The sequence below is a fragment of the Hyla sarda genome, chromosome 4 (assembly GCF_029499605.1).
Source record: "Hyla sarda isolate aHylSar1 chromosome 4, aHylSar1.hap1, whole genome shotgun sequence".
In the NCBI taxonomy this organism is placed as follows: Eukaryota; Metazoa; Chordata; class Amphibia; order Anura; family Hylidae; genus Hyla; species Hyla sarda.
Window position 1 is genome coordinate 419756652 of NC_079192.1, and position 22546 is coordinate 419779197.

The 22546-nt window shown below is 45.1% G+C and overlaps 1 protein-coding gene and 1 long non-coding RNA gene across 4 annotated transcripts in view; one reads left to right on the forward strand and one right to left on the reverse strand.

Moving 5' to 3' along the window:
* TRIM24 (tripartite motif containing 24) overlaps nucleotides 1–6450 on the reverse strand; it is a 107537-nt gene extending 101087 nt beyond the window's left edge. For both annotated transcript variants that reach the window (XM_056517972.1, XM_056517971.1), the window contains exon 1: nucleotides 5995–6450. In XM_056517972.1, coding sequence (XP_056373947.1) covers nucleotides 5995–6295 — 301 coding nt within the window. In that variant the 5' untranslated portion in view covers nucleotides 6296–6450. The remainder of the gene's footprint in view (nucleotides 1–5994) is intronic.
* Nucleotides 6451–6726: 276 nt separating this feature from the next.
* Nucleotides 6727–22546, forward strand: part of LOC130267789 (uncharacterized) — a 43098-nt gene continuing 27278 nt past the window's right edge. For both annotated transcript variants that reach the window (XR_008843282.1, XR_008843283.1), the window contains exon 1: nucleotides 6727–7725. This is a non-coding gene — a long non-coding RNA (uncharacterized LOC130267789). The remainder of the gene's footprint in view (nucleotides 7726–22546) is intronic.

Genomic DNA, 22546 nt, shown 5'->3' on the forward strand with positions numbered 1-22546 from the left:
TGTGTCTATTTCTCTCTTATATGAAGGATAGCCTTGTGTCTATTTCTCTCTTATATGAAGGATAGCCTTGTGTCTATTTCTCTCTTATATGAAGGATAGCCATGTGTCTATTTCTCTCATATGAAGGATAGCCTTGTGTCTATTTCTCTCTTATATGAAGGATAGCCTTGTGTCTATTTCTCTCTTATATGAAGGATAGCCATGTGTCTATTTCTCTCTTATATGAAGGATAGCCTTGTGTCTATTTCTCTCTTATATGAAGGATAGCCTTGTGTCTATTTCTCTCTTATATGAAGGATAGCCTATTACATAAATTGGTAACACCACTCAATGCCCGGCAGCAGTCACAAAGCTGTTAGTTATCAGGTACCATAATAATTAAAGGGGTTCTCCGGTGCTTACACATCTTATCCCCACAGCTATCACGCCCCCTCCCATAGACTTGCATTGAGGGGCGGAGCGTGACATCACACGGGGGCGGAGGCATGACGTCACACGCCGCCGGCCCGGTGGTCACCCGTAATCAGACCCGGAGCGAACACGCTCCGGGGACTGATTACAAACGGGGTGCTGCGTGCAAGATCCCGGGGGTCCCCAGCAGCGGGACCGCAATCAGGCATCTTATCTTCCATCCTTTGGATAGGGGAAAAGATGTGTAAGCACCGGAGAACCCCTTTAAGTCTATTGGTCAAGAAACAAATGTGGTCAACAAAACATCTGACAGCAGAGGAGAAAGGAGGCTCCATCATGTACATAGGGAAGGGTTCTCTACAGTAAGAGCAATAACGAGTAATCTACATCTTATTCCTCACACAGCCGCGGACTATACAGTCAGATCACATGACCGATCACTGCAGGGACTGATCCTGAGTCCACGGGGCAGAATAGTGAGTACAGCTCTGGAGTATAATACAGGATATAACTCAGGATCAGTACAGGATAAGTAATGTAATGTATGTACACAGTGACCCCACCAGCAGAATAGTGAGTACAGCTCTGGAGTATAATACAGGATATAACTCAGGATCAGTACAGGATAAGTAATGTAATGTATGTACACAGTGATCTCACCAGCAGAATAGTGAGTACAGCTCTGGAGTATAATACAGGATATAACTCAGGATCAGTACATGATAAGTAATATAATGTATGTACACAGTGACCTCACCAGCAGAATAGTGAGTACAGCTCTGGAGTATAATACAGGATATAACTCAGGATCAGTACAGGATAAGTAATGTAATGTATGTACACAGTGATCTCACCAGCAGAATAGTGAGTACAGCTCTGGAGTATAATACAGGATATAACTCAGGATCAGTACAGGATAAGTAATATAATGTATGTACACAGTGACCTCACCAGCAGAATAGTGAGTACAGCTCTGGAGTATAATACAGGATATAACTCAGGATCAGTACAGGATAAGTAATGTAATGTATGTACACAGTGATCTCACCAGCAGAATAGTGAGTACAGCTCTGGAGTATAATACAGGATATAACTCAGGATCAGTACAGGATAAGTAATATAATGTATGTACACAGTGACCTCACCAGCAGAATAGTGAGTACAACTCTGGAGTATAATACAGGATATAACTCAGGATCAGTACATGATAAGTAATATAATGTATGTACACAGTGACCTCACCAGCAGAATAGTGAGTACAGCTCTGGAGTATAATACAGGATATAACTCAGGATCAGTACAGGATAAGTAATGTAATGTATGTACACAGTGATCTCACCAGCAGAATAGTGAGTACAGCTCTGGAGTATAATACAGGATATAACTCAGGATCAGTACAGGATAAGTAATGTAATATATGTACACAGTGACCCCCACCAGCAGAATAGTGAGTACAGCTCTGGAGTATAATACAGGATATAACTCAGGATCAGTACAGGATAAGTAATGTAATGTATGTACACAGTGATCTCACCAGCAGAATAGTGAGTACAGCTCTGGAGTATAATACAGGATATAACTCAGGATCAGTACAGAATAAGTAATGTAATGTATGTATACAGTGACCCCCACCAGCAGAATAGTGAGTACAGCTCTGGAGTATAATACAGGATATAACTCAGGATCAGTACAGGATAAGTAATGTAATGTATGTACACAGTGATCTCACCAGCAGAATAGTGAGTACAGCTCTGGAGTATAATACAGGATATAACTCAGGATCAGTACAGGATAAGTAATGTAATGTATGTACACAGTGACCCCACCAGCAGAATAGTGAGTACAGCTCTGGAGTATAATACAGGATATAACTCAGGATCAGTACAGGATAAGTAATGTAATGTATGTACACAGTGACCTCACCAGCAGAATAGTGAGTACAGCTCTGGAGTATAATACAGGATATAACTCAGGATCAGTACAGGATAAGTAATGTAATGTATGTACACAGTGACCTCACCAGCAGAATAGTGAGTACAGCTCTGGGGTATAATACAGGATATAACTCAGGATCAGTACAGGATAAGTAATGTAATGTATGTACACAGTGACCTCACCAGCAGAATAGTGAGTACAGCTCTGGAGTATAATACAGGATATAACTCAGGATCAGTACAGGATAAGTAATGTAATGTATGTACACAGTGATCTCACCAGCAGAATAGTGAGTACAGCTCTGGAGTATAATACAGGATATAACTCAGGGTCAGTACAGGATAAGTAATGTAATGTATATACACAGTGACCTCACCAGCAGAATAGTGAGTACAGCTCTGGAGTATAATACAGGATATAACTCAGGATCAGTACAGGATAAGTAATGTAATGTATGTACACAGTGACCTCACCAGCAGAATAGTGAGTGCAGCTCTGGGGTATAATACAAGATATAACTCAGGATCAGTACAGGATAAGTAATGTATGTACACAGTGATCTCACCAGCAGAATAGTGAGTACAGCTCTGGAGTATAATACAGGATATAACTCAGGATCAGTACAGGATAAGTAATGTATGTACACAGTGACCTCACCAGCAGAATAGTGAGTACAGCTCTGGAGTATAATACAGGATATAACTCAGGATCAGTACAGGATAAGTAATGTAATGTATGTATACAGTGACCTCACCAGCAGAATAGTGAGTACAGCTCTGGAGTATAATACAGGATATAACTCAGGATCAGTACAGGATCAGTAATGTAATGTATGTACACAGTGACCTCACCAGCAGAATAGTGAGTGCAGCTCTGGAGTAGAAGATAGAATCCAGGATCAGTGCTTAGTTGACAAAATTGTGCAGAACTTTCTTCAGTCAGCTGAGCAGTCATGAAAGGGGATGATCCTCTGTGGTCACATGACAGCTGAAAACCAATAGGAATGCGGAATACACACGTCTGTCATGTGCCCCAACGACCACCAGATGGCGAAGTGAAGTAACTTTTACACATAGTAACACTGCAACAAATGTATCTAAAACCATCATCTACATCAATGACCGATCAATGCAGAACTACAACTCCCAGCATGCCCTGCCAGGATCTACATAGTCAGGGGCGACCAACACCAGCCCCCAGAGTCACATGATCCTATGGTCCTGCAGAGGGGTTGTTACAATGTATCAGTGCAGATAAGAGTTATCAGGCTGGAATCCAGGGAGATGAAAGAGCAGAGCTTATCTACACAGACACATTGTGACAAACCCTCAGCTCTGAGCACAGCTACAAATCCCAGCATGCCCTGAGAGGGATATAAGGATAGCTCACCTTAGATCAGTGTTTCCCAAACAGGGTGCCTCCAGATGTTGCAAAACTACAACTCCCAGCAAGCCTGGACAGCCAAAGGCTGGAGGCACCCTGGTTGGGAAACACTGGCTTAGATACAGTGATAAGCCCTGATGGTGTTCACCCTGCACAGTTATGCTGGAGGAGCCTAGATACAGATGGGATACACTTGGTGGTACTCAACCTAAAACAGGGGGGCACCTAGGTGATGCATATTTGGGTGCAGTGATATAAGGCTTAGATACAGATGGGATACATGTAGTGGTACTCAACCTAAGCAGGGGGGCACCTCGGTGATGCATGTTGGGGTGCAGTAATATAAGGCTTAGATACAGATGGGATACACTCAGTGGTACTCACGCTGCACGGCCCACCACAGGGTTAGATACAGTTGTACACCCAGTGGTACTCCCTCTACAGTCTGGCAGGAGGTTAGATACAGATGGGATACACAGTGGTGCTGGAGGTTAAATACAAGAGGGATACACCTTGTGGTACTCACCCAGCAGAGTGTGGCGGGGGATTAGATACAGTAATACATCAGGTGGTACATACCCTGAACAGTGGTCCACAAGGGGATTAGATACAGTGATACACCCAAAAGTATTCGATAGAGACACCGGCGGTATCACCCTGCACGGTCTGGCAAGGAGGTTAGATACAATGACACCGGGTGGTACATACCCTGCACGGTGCTCTGACAGGGGCTTAGATACTGTGATACACTTGGTGGTCTGACAGGGGCTTAGATACTGTGATACACTCGGTGGTCTGACAGGGGCCTAGATACTGTGATACACTTCGGTGGTCTGGCAGGCAGGTTAGATACAGTGATACACCCGGCAGTACTCACCAGGGGATTAGATACTGTGATACACTTGGTGCTTTGACAGGAGATTAGATATAGTGATACACCCGGTGGTACTCACCCTGCACAGTGCTCTGGCAGGGTATTAGATACAGTGATACACTCGGTGCTCTGACAGTGGATTAGATACAGTGATACACGGTGGTACTCACCCTGCATGGTGGTCTTGCAGATGATTAGATACAGTGATACACTCGGTGCTCTGACAGGGGATTAGATACAGTTGTACTCACCGTGCACGGTGCTCTGGCCGGGGATTAGATACAGTGATACACTCGGTGCTCTGGCAGGGAATAAGATACAGTGATACACCCAGTACTCTGACAGGGGCTTAGATACAGGGATACCCGGTGGTACTCACCCTGCACGGTGCTCTGGCAGGGGATTAGATACAGTGATACCCGGTGGTACTCACCCTGCACGGTGCTCTGGCAGGGGATTAGATACAGTGATACCCGGTGGTACTCACCCTGCACGGTGCTCTGGCAGGGGATTAGATACAGTGATACCCGGTGGTACTCACCCTGCACGGTGCTCTGTCAGGGGATTAGATACAGTGATACCCGGTGGTACTCACCCTGCACGGTGCTCTGTCAGGGGATTAGATACAGTGATACCCGGTGGTACTCACCCTGCACGGTGCTCTGTCAGGGGATTAGATACAGTGATACACCCGGTGCTCTGGCAGGGGTTTAGATACAGTGATACACCCGGTGCTCTGACAGGAGCTTAGATACAGTGATACCCGGTGGTACTCACCCTGCACGGTGCTCTGTCAGGGTATTAGATACAGTGATACCCGGTGGTACTCATCCTGCACGGTGCTCTGACAGGGGCTTAGATACAGTGATACCCGGTGGTACTCACCCTGCACGGTGCTCTGGCAGGGGCTTAGATACAGTGATACCCGGTGGTACTCACCCTGCACGGTGCTCTGGCAGGGGATTAGATACAGTGATACACTCGGTGCTCTGGCAGGGAATAAGATACAGTGATACACCCGGTGCTCTGACAGGGGCTTAGATACAGTGATACCCGGTGGTACTCACCCTGCACGGTGCTCTGACAGGGGCTTAGATACAGTGATACCCGGTGGTACTCACCCTGCACGGTGCTCTGGCAGGGGCTTAGATACAGTGATACCCGGTGGTACTCACCCTGCACGGTGCTCTGACAGGGGCTTAGATACAGTGATACCCGGTGGTACTCATCCTGCACGGTGCTCTGGCAGGGGCTTAGATACAGTGATACCCGGTGGTACTCACCCTGCACGGTGCTCTGGCAGGGGCTTAGATACAGTGATACCCGGTGGTACTCACCCTGCACGGTGCTCTGGCAGGGGCTTAGATACAGTGATACCCGGTGGTACTCACCCTGCACGGTGCTCTGGCCGTTCCCCTGGGGCCCGGGCTGGTTGGCGGGCGGGGGCCCGGTGGCGGGCAGGCTGATGTAGCGGCTCGGGGCCGGCAGACACTTCAGGCACACGGAGTGCAGGCAGGGCAGCAGGCGGGGGCTCCGGCTCTGGATGTTTTGCCGGCACACACCGCACGTCTCCAGCAGGCTCAGGGCGGCCCTCTCCCCACTGCGCTCCTCCGGGCCCGGCCGGCTCTCCGCCTCATTCTCCGGTGGGGGTGGCGGAGGTGCCGGCTGTGTGGAGGCCGCGGCCCCCTCCATGCTCACAGTCCTCGGACTTTCCTGCTCCTCTCCGCCCGCTCTGCTCTATCCTCTCCGGCCGCCTCTCCGCCTCCTGACATCCGACAGGCACGGCCGCCCGACGCAGACTGAGCGCCCGATCCAGACACGCCTCCCTGCGGCCGGTACCACTCCAACCGCGGCTGGGTCCGAGCGAAACTGCTGGAACACGAGACGGTGGAGAACGGACTGTGGTCTACGGATCCCCCCGCGGCGTGGTGCAGTCCAACTATGTTTTTTTCCTTTGCTCCGCCAAGCGAGCGGGCTGCTGAGGACACGCCCCCAATCCTTTATCCAATAGGAAGCGCGTGATGAATAATTCATGATCTGGGCGTGGTTTACTCATGAATATTAACCCGTGGTCCTGCCTGGAATGTAGATGAGGAGGCTTTGTGCGGCGGCAGCGGCAGGACACGGAACAAAGAGTGCTGCAAAGAGAGGCCGTAAAGTGCTCTGCTGAGTGCTGCAAAGAGAGGCCGTAAAGAGCGGGGAAAAGAAGAGCTGTGAAGTGTAGAGAAGTGCTGCAAAAAAGAGCTGCAAAGTGTAGAGGGGAGGAAGAGGAGGAAGAGTGCTGCAAAGAGAGGCTGTAAATTGTGAGGAAAAGTGCTGCAAAGAAGAGCTGTAAAGTGTGGAGAAGTGCTGCAAAAAAGCTGTCAAGCGTAGAGGCGAGTTAGTGTTGCAAAGAAGGGCTGTAAAGTGTGAGGAAGAGTGCTGCAAAGAGGAGCTGTAATGTGTAGAGAGGAGGAGGAAGACTACTGTAAAGAGAGGCTGTAAATTGTGAGGAAAAGTGCTGCAAAGAAGAGCTGTAAAGTGTGAGGAACAGAGCTGCAAAGAGGAGCTGTAAAGTAGAGAGAAGTGCTGCAAAGAGGAGCTGTAAAGTGTAGAGAGGAGGAGGAAGATTGTTGCAAAGAGAAGCTGTAAAGAGGAGGAAGAGTGCTGTAAAGAGAGGCTGTAAATTGTGAGGAAAAGTGCTGCAAAGAAGAGCTGTGAAGTGCTGAAAAAAAGCTGTCAAGCGTAGAGGCGAGGACGAATGCTGCAAAGAAGGGCTGTAAAGTGTAGAGAGGAGGAGGAAGAGTGCTGCAAAGAGAAGCTGTAACGTGTAAAGAGGAGGATAAGTGCTGTAAAGAGAGGCTGTAAAGTGTGAGGAAGAGTGCTGCAAAGAGAAGCTGTAACGTGTAAAGAGGAGGATGAGTGCTGTAAAGAGAGGCTGTAAAGTGTGAGGAAGAGTGCTGCAAAGAGGAGCTGTAAAGTAGAGAGGAGAAGTGCTGCAAAGAAGAGCTGTAAACTGAGAAGGTGAGGAAAAATGCAAAAAAGAGGAAGTAAAGGACGAGGAAGATGAGTGCTGCAAAGAGGAGCTGTAAAGTGCGGAGGGGAGGAAGAGTGCTGCAAAGAGATGCCATAAAGTGGGAAAGGTAAAGAGTGCTGCAAAATCATCATAATCAACATGCTGCATTCATGTCTATGGGAGGGGGGTGTTGACCGACATGTCACCTCCTGTAGACATATATGGAGGGGGCGTGGCCATGACATCACGGCCTCCGGCTCCGAGCGTTCTGAATACAATGTAAGTAACTTAAAGGGTTACTCCACTGCTAGACATCTTATCCTGTATCTAGAATTCTGGATGAACGGCAATCACTCCCCCTCCCATAGACATTCATGAAGGGGGCATGGCTTGACGGCACGGGGGGCGTGGCTGTGATGTAACGACCCCCGCAGCCCGCACCCAGCCTTGGGAGCTAAATGCTCTTAACACTCAGGCAGTGGAGTACCCCTTTAACCCCTTAAGGACCAAGCCCATTTTTATTTTTGTGTTTTCGTTTTTTCCACATCGCCTAATAAAATCCATAACATAAAATGTACAGCAAACCCCAAAAATTATTTTTTAGGCAGGAAATTTAGATGAAAACCACAATTTAGAAAATTTTGGAGGGTTTTGTATTCACGCCGTATTTTTTTATGGTAAAAATGACGACAGGTTTTCTTTATTCTGTGGGTCAATACGATAAAAATGATCCCCATGGCGAGATACTTTACCGCTTAAAAAAAATCTCTAACTTTTTGTACAAAATCCGTATGTTTATAATCGCCCTATTTTGACCACCTATAACTTTCTCATTTTACCATATATGGGGCGGTATAAGGGCTCATTTTTTGCGCTGTGATCTGTACTTTTTATCAATACCACATTTGTGTATATGAAACACCGTTCACCATACGGGATCATTAACATTATATTTTGATAGTTTGGACATTTACGCATGCGAAGATACCAAATATGTTTATTAATTTTTTTATTTTTTTTTTACGCTTTTTGGGGGTAAATGGGAAAAACAAACAATTTTTATTGGGGGAGGGGATTTGTCACATTTTTTTTTACTTTCTATTTTTTATGCCCCCCATAGGGGACTATAGCAATCAGTTGATTGCTATTCCTGTTCAGTGCTATGTATAGGACATAGCACTGATCAGTGTTATCGGTCATCTTCTGCTCTGGTCTACTCAATCTCAGACCAGAGCAGAAGACCCCGGGAGGCAGGTGAGGGGACCTCCAGACTCCATTTTAGATGATCGGTTCTCCGATCATCTAATTAAAGGGGTACTCCGGCCCCGAGACATCTTATCCCCTATCCTAAGGATAAGGGAAAAGAAGTCTGATCGCGGGGGTCCCGGCGCTGGGGACCCCCACAATCTAGCATTCAGCACCCACCTGTAAGCACTGCAGGAAGTGCTGGAGGCTCTCAATGTTATGCCTCCCGACCATGGGGGTGGAGTCGTGACATCACGATACTCCGTCCCGGTGGTCGGGAGGCATAATACTGAGAGCCTCCAGCTCTTCCTTCAGTGCTTACAGGTGGGTGCTGCATGCTAGATTGCAGGGGTCCCCAGCAGTGGGACCCCCACAATCAGACATCTTATCCCCTATCCTTTGGATAGGGGATAAGATGTCTTGGGGCCGGAGTACCCCTTTAATCATGCGCATTGCCACATATGCCGTGATCTGTATTGATCACAGCATCTGAGGGGTTAATGGCAGACATGAGCGCGATTGCTGATGTCCGCCAATACCGGTGGGTCCCCGGGACCTGATGTGTATGACGCGAACACCACTCCGATGCTCGCGGTCATACACAGGGCGTAAATGTACATCCTGGTGCGCGAAGTACCTCCGCACCAGGACGTACATTTTACGTCCGTGGTCGTTAAGGGGTTAAAGGGGTACTTCAGTGGAAAACATTTTTATTTTTTTAAATGAACTAGTGCCAGAAAGTTAAACAGATTTGTAAATTACTTCAATTTAAAAAATCTTAATTCTTTCAGTACGTATTAGCAGCTGTACGCTACAGAGGAAATTCTAATCTTTTTGAATTTCTTTTTTGTCTTGTCCACAGTGCTCTCTGCTGACACCTCTGTCGGTATCAGGAAATGTATCAGGAAATATCAGCAACCTATGTTGCTCTGGACAGTTCCTGACACGGACAGAGGTGTCAGCAGAGAGCCCTGTGGACAAGACAAAAAAGAAATTCAAAAAGAAAATAATTTTCTCTGTAGCATACAGCTGCTAAGAAGTACTGAAAGGATAACGTTTTTTTAAATAGAATTAATTTACAAATCTGTTTTACTGTCTGGCACCAGTTTATTTAAAAAAAAAAAGTTATCCTTTCAGTACTTATTAGCAGCTGTATGCTACAGAGAAAATTTATTTTCTTTTTGAATTTATTTTTTGTACCCCTTTAAGCCTACACCCCAGACTCACCACCTCTCTCTATAAATGACTTTCTCTGAATTGTGCTAGAACTCTACTGAGGAAAAGATGTTAAAAGTAAAAAAATAATTTCTAAAATTATTTGCCAAGAATTATTTACAAATTTTTTTAAACCTTTTAGCCCAGACTCACCTGATCATTTTATAAATAACTCTTGATACACTAGAATTCAAGTGACGTAAAAATGTTAAAGCTTTTAATTTTCTTTTCAAAATTGAATGTGGAAAAATATTTCAAAAATGTTTTTCAAGCTTGCAGCCCAGGCACACCTTCACTGGTGCGCAGAACTGGCATAAACATCTTGAAAAATTGGATTTATTTTTTTTTCAAAATTGATTGTCAAAAAATGTTTTTGAAGTGTGTGCAGCAGATTTTACCGCTCCCTACTAAGTCAACACTCTACTGCCTCTGCCATAACTATCTTGTAAGGGGCAGCAACATGTTCACATTTGGGCAAACAATGACGAAGCTTTTACGGTATTCCAACCTGACATCAATCGTCTATAAAGGTTGTGTTCTCCACCACCAGGCGCCTGACAAAAAAGCCGGAGCGGCTTTGAAACGTGTTGCGTGTATCCTTTTTGTGCTATAAAGCCTCACGTTTATGCCTGGTGGCAGCGCGATTAACCTCCCGTTCTTGGAACTTCTTGTATCTTCAATGTTCACCACCACCGGTACACCAAGGTTGAGGCCGACCTCATCAGTTCCCTTTCCCTGACAGACATCATGAGCCAAGACCCCATGGACTTCTGGGTCACCAGATTAGTCCATTGGCCAGAACTTGCCCAGGGTGTTCTGTCTTGTCCACCCTCTAGTGTCACTTCGGAGAGAGTGCGGCAGACGCCATCTTCACCTCTAAGCGAACAAGATTGTCAGCCAGCAATGTGGAAAAGCTCACATTTGTTATAATGGATCAGTAAGGGATTGAAACCTCCTGAGCTTAATGCCACTGAATAGACAGTACTACCACCATCCCTGCTGTACGCTGCCTACTATAACTCCAACCAGTCCACCATCTTCTGCTGTATGCTGGATACTACTTCTCTCCACAGTCCGCCATCTGCTGTACGCTGGTTACTATAACTCCCACAAGTCCACAATCTTCTGCGGCACACTGCATACTACAAAACACACCAGTCCACAATCTAGTGCTTTAGGATGGCTACTACAACTCCCACCAGTTTGCCATCTCATCTTCTGCTGTATGCTGGATACTACATATTCCACAAGTCCACCATCTTCTGCTGTACGCTGTCTACTACAAACTACACCAATCCATTGTCTCCCTTGCTGCTGCTACTTACAACCAGGCCTACACATACACAACCCATGATCCATAAAAAAGGAATGATTTTTTTTTTAGCTTTTCATATGAAAGCTATTTCTTCAGTTTTGGATCACCAATTCTGTTGCAACTCCCCAAAAGGGAGAATTTCTGGAACGACTGGATGAACTCATTGCTTCTTCCAATACCTCCATGTGCATCTGCCAACAACCAGGGACACTTTATGCAGCTTTGTTTTAGTGTTACAAAATTTGCAAGCGCAATGTATTTCTAAACAAGCTGTTAGTTATCATGGCAACTTTAGCTTAGCCTTAAAGGTGTACTCCGCCCCTAGACATCTTATCCCCTTTCCCCACGATTTCGGCTGCGGCACCCCAGACATCCGGTGCATGGAGTGAACTTTGCTCCGTGACGGATGACTGGCGATGCAGGGTGGAGGCTCGTGACATCACAGCCATGCCCCCTCAATGCAAGTCTATGGGAGGGGGCCGTGACTGCCGTCATGCCCCCTCCCATTGACTTTCATTTGAGGGGGCGTGGCCATGACTCCGGCGTTGCACCCGACACTAAACAAACCCCAGGGTGCAGCAGGGAGATCGCGGGGGTCCCCAGCGGCAGAACACCCGCGATCAGACATCTTATCCCCTATACTTTGGATAGGGGATAGGATGTCTAGGGGCAGAGTACCCCTTTAAGACAACTCTAAAACTCATTGAATACATTCCTAGGTGACCATAACAACAGTGTTATGGGGGTTCAGAGCTCTTAGTGTTATACACGTGTTTTAAGGCTTACTTCATTGCCGATTCGCGGAGAACTTGTTTGGCGCTAACCAAACATATTCCGCAAGTTCGGTAAGCCTGGCGATAGTTCGCTCATCTCTACCCAGCCGCGTTCAGTAACAGAGGGCCGCCGCTTAAATCCCGCATGCTCAAGATTGCTCCGATCTCTGAGGATCTTTGATCTGTACCACAAATGCATGGACCAAAAAATAAATAATAATTTGGCCCAATGTTGATTCCTTTTTTTTATCGTATAAATTTTTTTGTGGTATATAATTGCATACATTTTCTACGTGTCCTTTTTCTTTTTAAATATAAAAACTGTAAATAAAAAAAGTATGTTTTAACCCCTTAAGGATTTAAATTTTTGCGTTTTTTTTTTCCTCCTTCCCTTTTAAAAACCAGAACTCTTTTATTTTCCCCTCATCATCACAACAGCCCCTAATGAGATTGTGCTTCCTGTTCCTATAGGATCATTGGGGGCAAAGAGGTTAAAAGGCCCCTCCCCAAACAACCCCTCAGCGTTTCCTGTTCCTATCAGAAGCATTGAGGTTTTACCTTGTCCTGGGGCTGGGGACAGGGTCAGTGGATGGATCCTCGGATTCCCACTCTGTTTTGCACCACTTCGGGTCGTGTGATCTGAGTAGCGTGATTCTCCAGCTCCGTTGGCTCCCCGCCACGGCGCTCCGGGAGTTTACGCAGCGGGTAGAAGTTCCATGCAGGACCTCGTCTCCCCGCATCTTTTCTGGTCTTCGGTGGGTTCCGGCACCTGCGAGTGACGTAACACTGCGCATGGCATGCTGTGGTTGCCGGAGACCAGAACTGCCGTCTTCTGAGTGGCGTGTGATTCGAAATTCTGTGCTGGGCACATATATAAGGTAAGGCTTCCAGTTGTTAAAGGGGTACTCTGCCCCTAGACATCTTATTCCCCATCCAAAGGGGACCCCCCCCAGCGATCTCGGCTGCGGCATTCCAGACATCCGGTGCACGGAGCAAACTTCGCTCCATGCCGGATGACTTGCAATGCGGGGCGGAGGCTCGTGATGTCACGGTCACGCCCCCCTTGTGACGTCACGGCCATGGCCCCTCAATGCAAGTCTATGGGAGGGGGCATGATGGCCGTCACGCCCCCTCCCATAGACTTGCATTGGGGGCGTGGCCATGACATAGTTAGTACGGTCGAAAAAAGACATATGTCCATCAAGTTCAACCAGGGAATTGAAGGGTAGGGGTGTGGCGCGATATTGGGGAAGGGATGGGATTTTATATTTCTTCATAAGCACAGCCGTGACGCCACGAGCCTCCGGCGCTTCACCCGATGCTCTAAATGAACGCTGATTGCAGCAGGGAGATCGCAGGGGTCCCCTCCTTTGAATAGGGGATAAGATGTCTAGGGGCGGAGTACCCCTTTAACTGTCTGCTGTCAGAAGGAGACTCAGTCTTTCAAGGATGAATTGAGAAATATGATGAACCAACAGGTCCAAGCTTCGATGGCAGCAGCTCTGCCTACACTTCCTATTGCCGATCCTCCTCCAGCTAAAAAAACTAGGCCAAATGTATCTGTGGATTCTGATTCTGACCTAAATGTTTTATCTCCTGACCTGGATTCGGAGGACGATTTACCTGCTACCTACAAAAAATTAGAACATAAAAGATATTATTATTTTTTTGGCTGAGGATACTGATATCCTTTTGGGAGCTGTAAGAAGTTGCTATGAATATAGAAGATACCCCAATTAGACCAAGTTTCCTCTTGTTTTTATTTTTTTGTGTAAAAAAAACGCCAATAAAAATGCCCATTCTGCCAGATGGCATTTTTTTTTGGTTTTGCTGTCAATAGGGAACTGCAAAATACCATATCCACTTTCCATTTTTCAGTTTAGTGATTTTTTTTTTTTGGGTCTTTTTGGCGTTTTTCAGCTATTTTTGGCTCCCTGGGTGTTTTTCAACTTCTCCGTAGGGGAGCAGAGAAGTGTGGCCGTGCCGCCCGCTTTTATACATTATATAGGAGGATAGCAACAGGTGTCAGAAGTGACACCCAGGGCGATCTGTCTATTAGTACAGCTACTACTACTCCTAGCATGGAACAGTACCTAGTTGTACCTAAAAAATGTAAAAAAAAAAAAAAATCACACACACTTTATTATTTAATTATTACATAATTAAAATACATTAGTACCGTAATAAAAAGTTTCACAAAATTAATTATAAAAAATATATTATTATTTTTACAATTAAATGGCCCCTTTATACATTTTTAATATTGACTTTTTTTTTTTTTTAGCTCCCTGCCCACTTACATAAATAAAAAAAAATGCCAAAGGGGTCAAAAAAGGCAATTTCCACACAAGAGTATTGCTAAAACTGGAAGGTGAAGTGACCCTAAAGGAGCAAAAGGGCGAGAGTTTTCCTCACCATAGTCCTGATCAGCTCCGCTGAGCTGGCGGGATACTCTCACTTTAATTTTAAACGCTGCGATCAACTTTTATTGCGGCGTCTAAAGGGTTAGTGCCGGGCATCGGCCCAATCGGCAATGGGAAAGGTATGATACACAGCTTTTTAAAGCTTGGGAAAAAAATTTCAGTGCAGAAGGGGTGTTAGGAGTTAGTGAAATATAATCTGAGTTAGTTTAGAAAATATGGTTTGATGACAGGTACCATTTAAGGACTTGGGTTCGGGGGCGTACCTGTACGCCCTGCGTCCTGAACTGGTTGAATGAAGTCAATTTTTCCTTATCCTATTCTGATCCCTATAACTTTCTTATTTTTCCATATACTGGGATATATGAGGATCATTTTTGACGCTGTGATCTGTAGTTTTTATCGGTACCATTTTCGTGTAAATGTGCTGCCTGTGTAAGTGGAGTTCCGGCTGTCAACTAATCGGACCCCTGGGATTTTGCCACTGGTGGTCCAATGAGTTTCTCCAAGCCCCCATAAAACTTTAGATGCTGCGATCAGTATTGATCACTGCATCTGAACAGTTAATGGCGGACATCAGCGTGATTTTCCTTTATCAGCATCTCAACTGGGAAAATGTATCATTGGTTTTAGGCTAAGGGGGGTATTTATGAAACGGGGGTGCACGTCTTTTTACTCCATTAATTCGTGTAGTGGAAACTGTACCTGCACCGAATTCATCACATGGTGCAGGACGTGATAAATCTGGTGCTGATCACATTTCTTACAGCATTACTCCTCTTTGTGTGGTGTTTTTCTGCAACTTTTTAATCCATGCGACAATTATGTGACTTTTTAATAAAGCTGTCCACAGCCCGTTTTGGTGGGTTGCGGCATTTTCATTAATCCCTGACCACTGCAAAAAATCTACCAAAAACATGTCTACCACAGCAACAAACCAAAACACAGGTAAATGAAAAGTCGCAAAAAAACACACTGAGCCAAAATATTGAGACACATTTACCCAAGAAAACCAGGGTAAAATGCTTCATAAATACCCCCCTAAGTTTCCACTTGGAATTTATAAGCAAAAACGCCAAATCTGCCGAACAGTGTTTTTCCTAAGAAAAAAACGCTGCGGCCAGATGTTAGTTGCAGTTTAATAAGGAATCACAAAATGCCATATCCACTTGCCGATTTTCTGTTTGGCGCGTTTTTTTCTCTGCTTTCTTTTTGCCATTTTCTTCATTTTCTGGCTCAGTGGGCAATTTTCAAAACCGGCAGCATATTGAGAAGGTTTTTCCTTCCTAATCCTTGTTGGGGAGGAAAATAAACAAAGGAGGAAACTTTTGACTTCATATCCCGTCCTCATATATTGTTGTCATATATCAACCTCATATCCCATCCTCATATATTGATCTCCTATCCCGTCCCTCCTATCCCGTCCCTCCTATCCCGTCCCTCCTATCCCGTCCCTCCTATCCTGTCCTCATATATTGTCCTCCTATCCCGTCCCTCCTATCCCGTCCCTCCTATCGCCGTCCTCCTATCCCGTCCCTCCTATCCCGTCCCTCCTATCCCGTCCCTCCTATCCCGACCCGTAATATGTGACCAGGTATTGAAATATCTCCAGCCGTACGGAAGTTATGTGGGAACATAAATTTCCCATTGATTTGCATGGGGCTTTAAACAAAAACCCTGACCCTCACAAATGGGGGTAGTTAGGGGTTAAAATAACTATTCTATATTTTAAGTGGACATATAAGTAACATGTGACCAAGTATTATGGAAATATCTCCAGCCGTTTGGAAGTTCTGCAGTAACCTATATTTCCCATAGACTTGTATAGGACTTTATACATAAGCCCCGCCCCTGGCAAATGGGGGTGAGTAAGGGTTAAATCACCTATCCTATGTTTGTTGGTGACATATAAGTAACATGTGACCAAGTTTCATGTTAATATCTTTAGCCGTTTGGACGTGATGCTGGAACATACAGACATATATACATATGTACACACACATATACACACACACATACATACACACATACATACATATATATACACACACATATATACATACACATACATATATATATACACACATACATAGACATATATATACACACATATATACACACACATACATATACACATACATAGACATTATATATACACACATATACATACATACACACATACATAGACATATACACATACATTCATACACACATACATAGACATTATATATACACACATATATACATACATACACACATACATAGACATATACACATACATACACACATACATAGACATTATATATACACACATATATACATACATACACACATACATAGACACATACATAGACATTATATATACACACATATATACATACATACACACATACATAGACATTATATATACACACATATATACATACATACACACATACATAGACACATACATAGACATAACACTACCAAAAAATAGAACCAGATCATGTAAAATGACTTTTATTAACACATATGCAAAAAATACATACAATAAAAATAATAAAAAGAGGATAAAATAAGGCACTACAATAGCAGTCACAGAAGATGGGAGCAGGCACGTGGTGTAGCCCTACATGGAGTACAGGGAATAACTGGTGTACCATAGAAAGTACAAATGTAAACATGGAAGAGGTCACTGGATATTATTGAAAAATGTCTATAAACATATGGGTAACAAATAATGTAACAGTGACACATAAAAGAATGTCCTAAATGGGAAAGAATACAATAAACAGAGAGTCACCATGGGAGAAATGAATGAGACACCATAAAGTCCTCCTGCCATGCAGCCACACACCTACCTCCTCCTACCCCAACGTACGTTTCGCCTGTGCTTCGTCAGGGGGCGTGAAACTTTAATTTTTGTTTTAAATCATTATTTACATTTTTATTTTTAGCCTCATTTTATTTATTTTATTAACACTAAACACATGTTGAATGGGCCACTAGCTGCATTGGGCAGAGTAACTGCGGGGGTCGGAGGAGAGCCGCGGACGATGGTATGTATAATACAGTAACGAAAAATGCTTCCAATAATACATAAATGAGCGAAAATCCTTTATATTTTAGGGGATTCCCATCATAAAGTAAAGTTACTACAAAAATACAAATCGTGGCGGCATAGGAGTCTCATGACCGGGGACCGAATTTGTGTGGTATATGGGGAGATGTGGACAGTGGAATAGAATTCCAGGAGGATGAAAGGGATTGGAAAGGTGTTGTTAGCCATAGTAGGGAATATGGAAGTTGTTATAGGTAACGGTATTGTGGTGGGACTGGAGGGAAGTTGGTATTGGCAATGTGGTGGCGGAGATGACTGGATGGCAGCAGGTGACTGGTATTGAGCCGGTGGGAAAGGTCTCTATGTGGGCAGTATGTATTACTGGCATAGATGTGTGATTTATCTTGTGAGATATGTATAGTATGTTTTAGAAGAAATATCCGCAGCACACACGTATTAGTGAAAAAAATCAAACGGTGGTTTATTCCATCAGAAAAAAACATGTGTAGAGAACAACGTTTCAACCAGCTCTCCTGGTCTTTCACTGAGCTTGAAAAAGACCAGGAGAGCTGGTTGAAATGTTGTTCTCTACACTCATGTTTTTTCTGATGGAATAAACCACTGTTTGATTTTTTTTCACTAATACGTGTGTGCTGCGGATATTTCTTCTATTTTATATGGACCCCTGACCAAGGTCTGGACTCTGCGTGCACCACTGAATCATCTTACTTGGATTGGATAGTGCTGTTTTTCTCCTAATTTACAGTATGTTTTAGATTTTTTTTTTGTGTTGTGCAATGGGGGATGATGGGTGTTAGAATTACTAGATTCAAGATGCCACCGCAAGAAACCACAGAGCGGGACCAGCAGGGTGTCATATAGCTCTGGCCCCATCCTGGGGTTGTATGTGGAGCAGAATGAATACAGGCAGGTTGTTATAGCTACAGTAGAAGCTCTAATTGGAGCGAATTTGGGTTAATTAAATAATGAGGCCGCAGCCAATTAAGGTCAAACCACTTGTCCTACATTCCTTTCATGTTCTATTAGCTATTTCAGTTAACCCTGATTTGCTTCAATTAGAGTTTCCCCCACCATGATCACTGTAGGGATGGTATTGGGCAGGTGATGGGCAGTGCCTGGTTTCCCCCAGACATGATGCTGCCCCCACCATGATCACTGTAGGGATGGTATTGGGCAGGTGATGGGCAGTACCTGGTTTCCTCCAGACATGATGCTGCCCCCACCATGATCACTGTAGGGAGGGTATTGGGAAGGTGATGGGCAGTACCTGGTTTCCCCCAGACATGATGCTGCCCCCACCATGATCACTGTAGGGATGATATTGGGCAGGTGATGGGCAGTGCCTGGTTTCCTCCAGACATGATGCTGCCCCCACCATGATCACTGTAGGGATGGTATTGGCAGGTGATGGGCAGTGCCTGGTTTCCCCAGACATGATGCTGCCCCCACCATGATCACTGTAGAGATGGTATTGTGCAGGTGATGGGCAGTGCCTGGTTTCCCCCAGACATGATGCTGCCCCCCACCATGATCACTGTAGGGATGGTATTGGGCAGGTGATGGGCAGTGCCTGGTTTCCCCCAGACATGATGCTGCCCCCACCATGATCACTGTAGGGATGGTATTGGGCAGGTGATGGGCAGTGCCTGGTTTCCCCCAGACATGATGCTGCCCCCACCGTGATCACTGTAGGGATGGTATTGGGCAGGTGATGGGCAGTACCTGGTTTCCCCCAGACATGATGCTGTCCCCACCATGATCACTGTAGGGATGGTATTGGGCAGGTGATGGGCAGTGCCTGGTTTCCCCCAGACATGATGCTGCCCCCACCATGATCACTGTAGGGATGGTATTGGGCAGTTATGGGTGTTCATCTCAGTTCCTGTTTAGCCTTTAAAGTGCACAATGGAAGTCTCCCAATGTGTAGTCTTTAGGACAGTAGATCCAACACAAGTACCAACCTGAATGCAGATTATTCATGACCGTTTACCCGAGGGATATGTACAATGTACTCTGTCTCTAAGATGCGCATATATTACACCATTTTTCCTTACAGGAGGAGGGGCATGTGACTATGTGAATATAATGCGAATGTGTTTGCTTTGCACTTATTATAGGGTCTACATCAGCCCGCGGCTATCCTGTGGGGTATGGAGACTGCTGAGTTTCTCTGAGATCCTGCTCAGTGTGGGTGCTATTAGTTGGATGTAATAAGTGTGTACATACATCGTTCATTGTGTTTGTGATGTTCACTGCAAGGATTAGCAACAGGACGATGGGAAAAATACACTGTGGGTTGTCATAGAGCAGCTAACATAGGAAGCCCTGTAGGTGACTGTAGGCCAGAGTTGCAATATTAAAGCCATCAGTTTAGGGTGAAGAGTTGTTCGAGCCTATACAAACAGGCGGGTTTCCTGCAAGCATACTGATGTGCTGACAGGTTGTCGACCTGTTGTGAGGTGCAGTGCTTCTGAGACGTCTCATTCCTCTGACCTACATGTTTCTCCAGGGCAGAGTTGATTTTGAGACATGGCTGCCCCTGAGGAGGACAGTGGACCCGCCATGACCAGAGCTGTTGGAGGGGAGGGGATGTGGTAGATGGAGACTGGCAAGAAAAGCTGCTGGATTAGGAGATGATTAGTCCTATGTGATGTCTTATAAGAGGGCAGAGACTCTGAGTGTACCTTTTGTTTTAGTTGTAACTAAGAACTGAACCTCCTTAGAACCATCAAGTTTTGTGTATACAAGCTTTGAGCACCACCGTGACAGAGTTGGGAGTTGGGGCAAATTATCTGTGGACTGTCATATTTGCAGGGTCACGGTCAGAACTTTTAACCTTGATAGCAGGTCACCGTCCCCACCTTGAATTGGTCACATTTACATTTGGCATTGTCGGCGAGACCCAGCCTGGAGGAGAGCACAGCTGGCTTCTAGGTGGTGGTACTGGGGAAATGATCATGGGTAGGATGATTTGAAAGAGCCACCGTTTCCCCTGATCTGGAGCAAGGTGGTGGACCCTACAAATTCCAGGAACTCAAGCTGAAGGTTCGAACTCCAGTCCCGGAATGTGAACATGGTTGTACCGGTAGTCAGCAATAATCTCAGATATTACACCAAAGCCGACCTGCCTATTGTGCAAACCCAAATGTCTATTAAATTCTGTAAAGAAATGTAACTTTATATGAACTTATCCAGATTGCTACTTAAGGAGGTCTAAATGTGTATTATGAAAGAGTATGTCCAGAAGAGTGAACACCCCATGCGACCTCCAGAAACAATAGTCTATGAGACAACTAGGGTGGGGACAGCAGATGATAAGCCATAAGGAGGTGAGTGGTGACCCCTTGGCCTTCTTATGTGCGGTTATGTGCAGAGTAGTTTACCCTACTCCACAACCAGTTGGACTCAACAAAACCTGAGATGAACGGGCCTCGGCCAAGAGGATACGCTTGGTCTTTTATATTCTACACACTGTTTAAACTTCTTCACAATAAATCCTGCTCTGGGATTTCTGAGTCTTGTTGTGCATTGCCATTTCAGGTTGTCTTCTTGTTTTCTTCTAACATAAAGTGTTAATCTCTTCTCGTAGTAAACGCGAGCAATGGAGGAGATCGATCCACAAAGTGCTCTCATCTGATTCCGCTCTTATTGCTTAGGACTGCGAGTTCCCTATGCAAAAAGTTTGTAACAGTCTCCTTATAACGTCTCCTGATCTCACCACGTGTGACGCCGTCTGTATGTGTATGAACACACGTTAATATGTATTTCAGTTTTGCCAGCAGCCATGGTTGGGATTTTGTGCCGTCATGTGCTGTTTACCTTGCGGGAGGATGATGGGCAGAGTTTGGTCCCATGTGACATTTCTTAGAATGTGAATATTTTATAAAGCTTGGTTACGTTTATAAAGGTTAGTGTGCAGTTAAGCAACATGGCCACCCCTGTGCGGGTTAGCAAGGCTAGATTAGGAGCAAGGATGCTGCACGTCACATAATGTGACATCACTACACAACATGTTATGATACATATAATTAGTCATTATTGCCCCCTCATCTCCCCCATGTGTCACAGTCATTAGTGTCCCCTCATCTCTCTCTGTCACATTCATTAGTTTCTCCTCATCTCACCACATGTCACAGTCATTAGTGTCCTCTCATCTCTCCCTGTGTCACAGTCATAAGTGTCCCCTCATCTTCCCTCGTGTGTCACAGTCATAGGTATCTCAGCAGCCTCGCCGTGTCGCTCCGTTATCCTGATTGGCTGTGGTGGTCAATTAACATGCATTGCTCATATAACACCAGAGAGCTGTCCATAGGCGAAACAGGGGATCAGTGCAGGGACGGAGGTGGAGGTAAGTAAAACAGTTTTAGACACTCATTGGAAAGAGCTGACAAAAACCTGGGCACTACCACAAAATTCTGGCGACCTGGTGCCTGGGATTTAATAAGCCCTGGGCTACAACTTCAATAAGCAGACACTTGAGGCAAAAACAAACTATATCACGAGAACTAAACAAACAGACAGGTGAGATTCAAAACAGCAACTTCAAAATACAAACAAGAGGAAGAACCGACTGGAATAACTACAAATCTAGACTAGAACATAGCGATAAAAGCACAAGGAACAAATAAACACCAGGAGCATAGACTATAATCCGCATAAACTGCACAAGCAAGAGAGAATAACCAACAGAAATTAATCCAGGGCTGGCAGTCAAGAAAGCAGATCCAGATGAACGAAAGAGAGACTGACCATCTCCAAACAATCCAGAAGCTAACCATCTAAAAACAATCCAGAAGCTAACCATCTAAAAACAATCCAGAAGCTAACCAACTCCAAACTATCCAGGAGCTAACTATCTAAAAAAAAACAATCCAGAAGCTAATCATCTCTAATCCAGAAGCTAACCATCTCTAATCCAG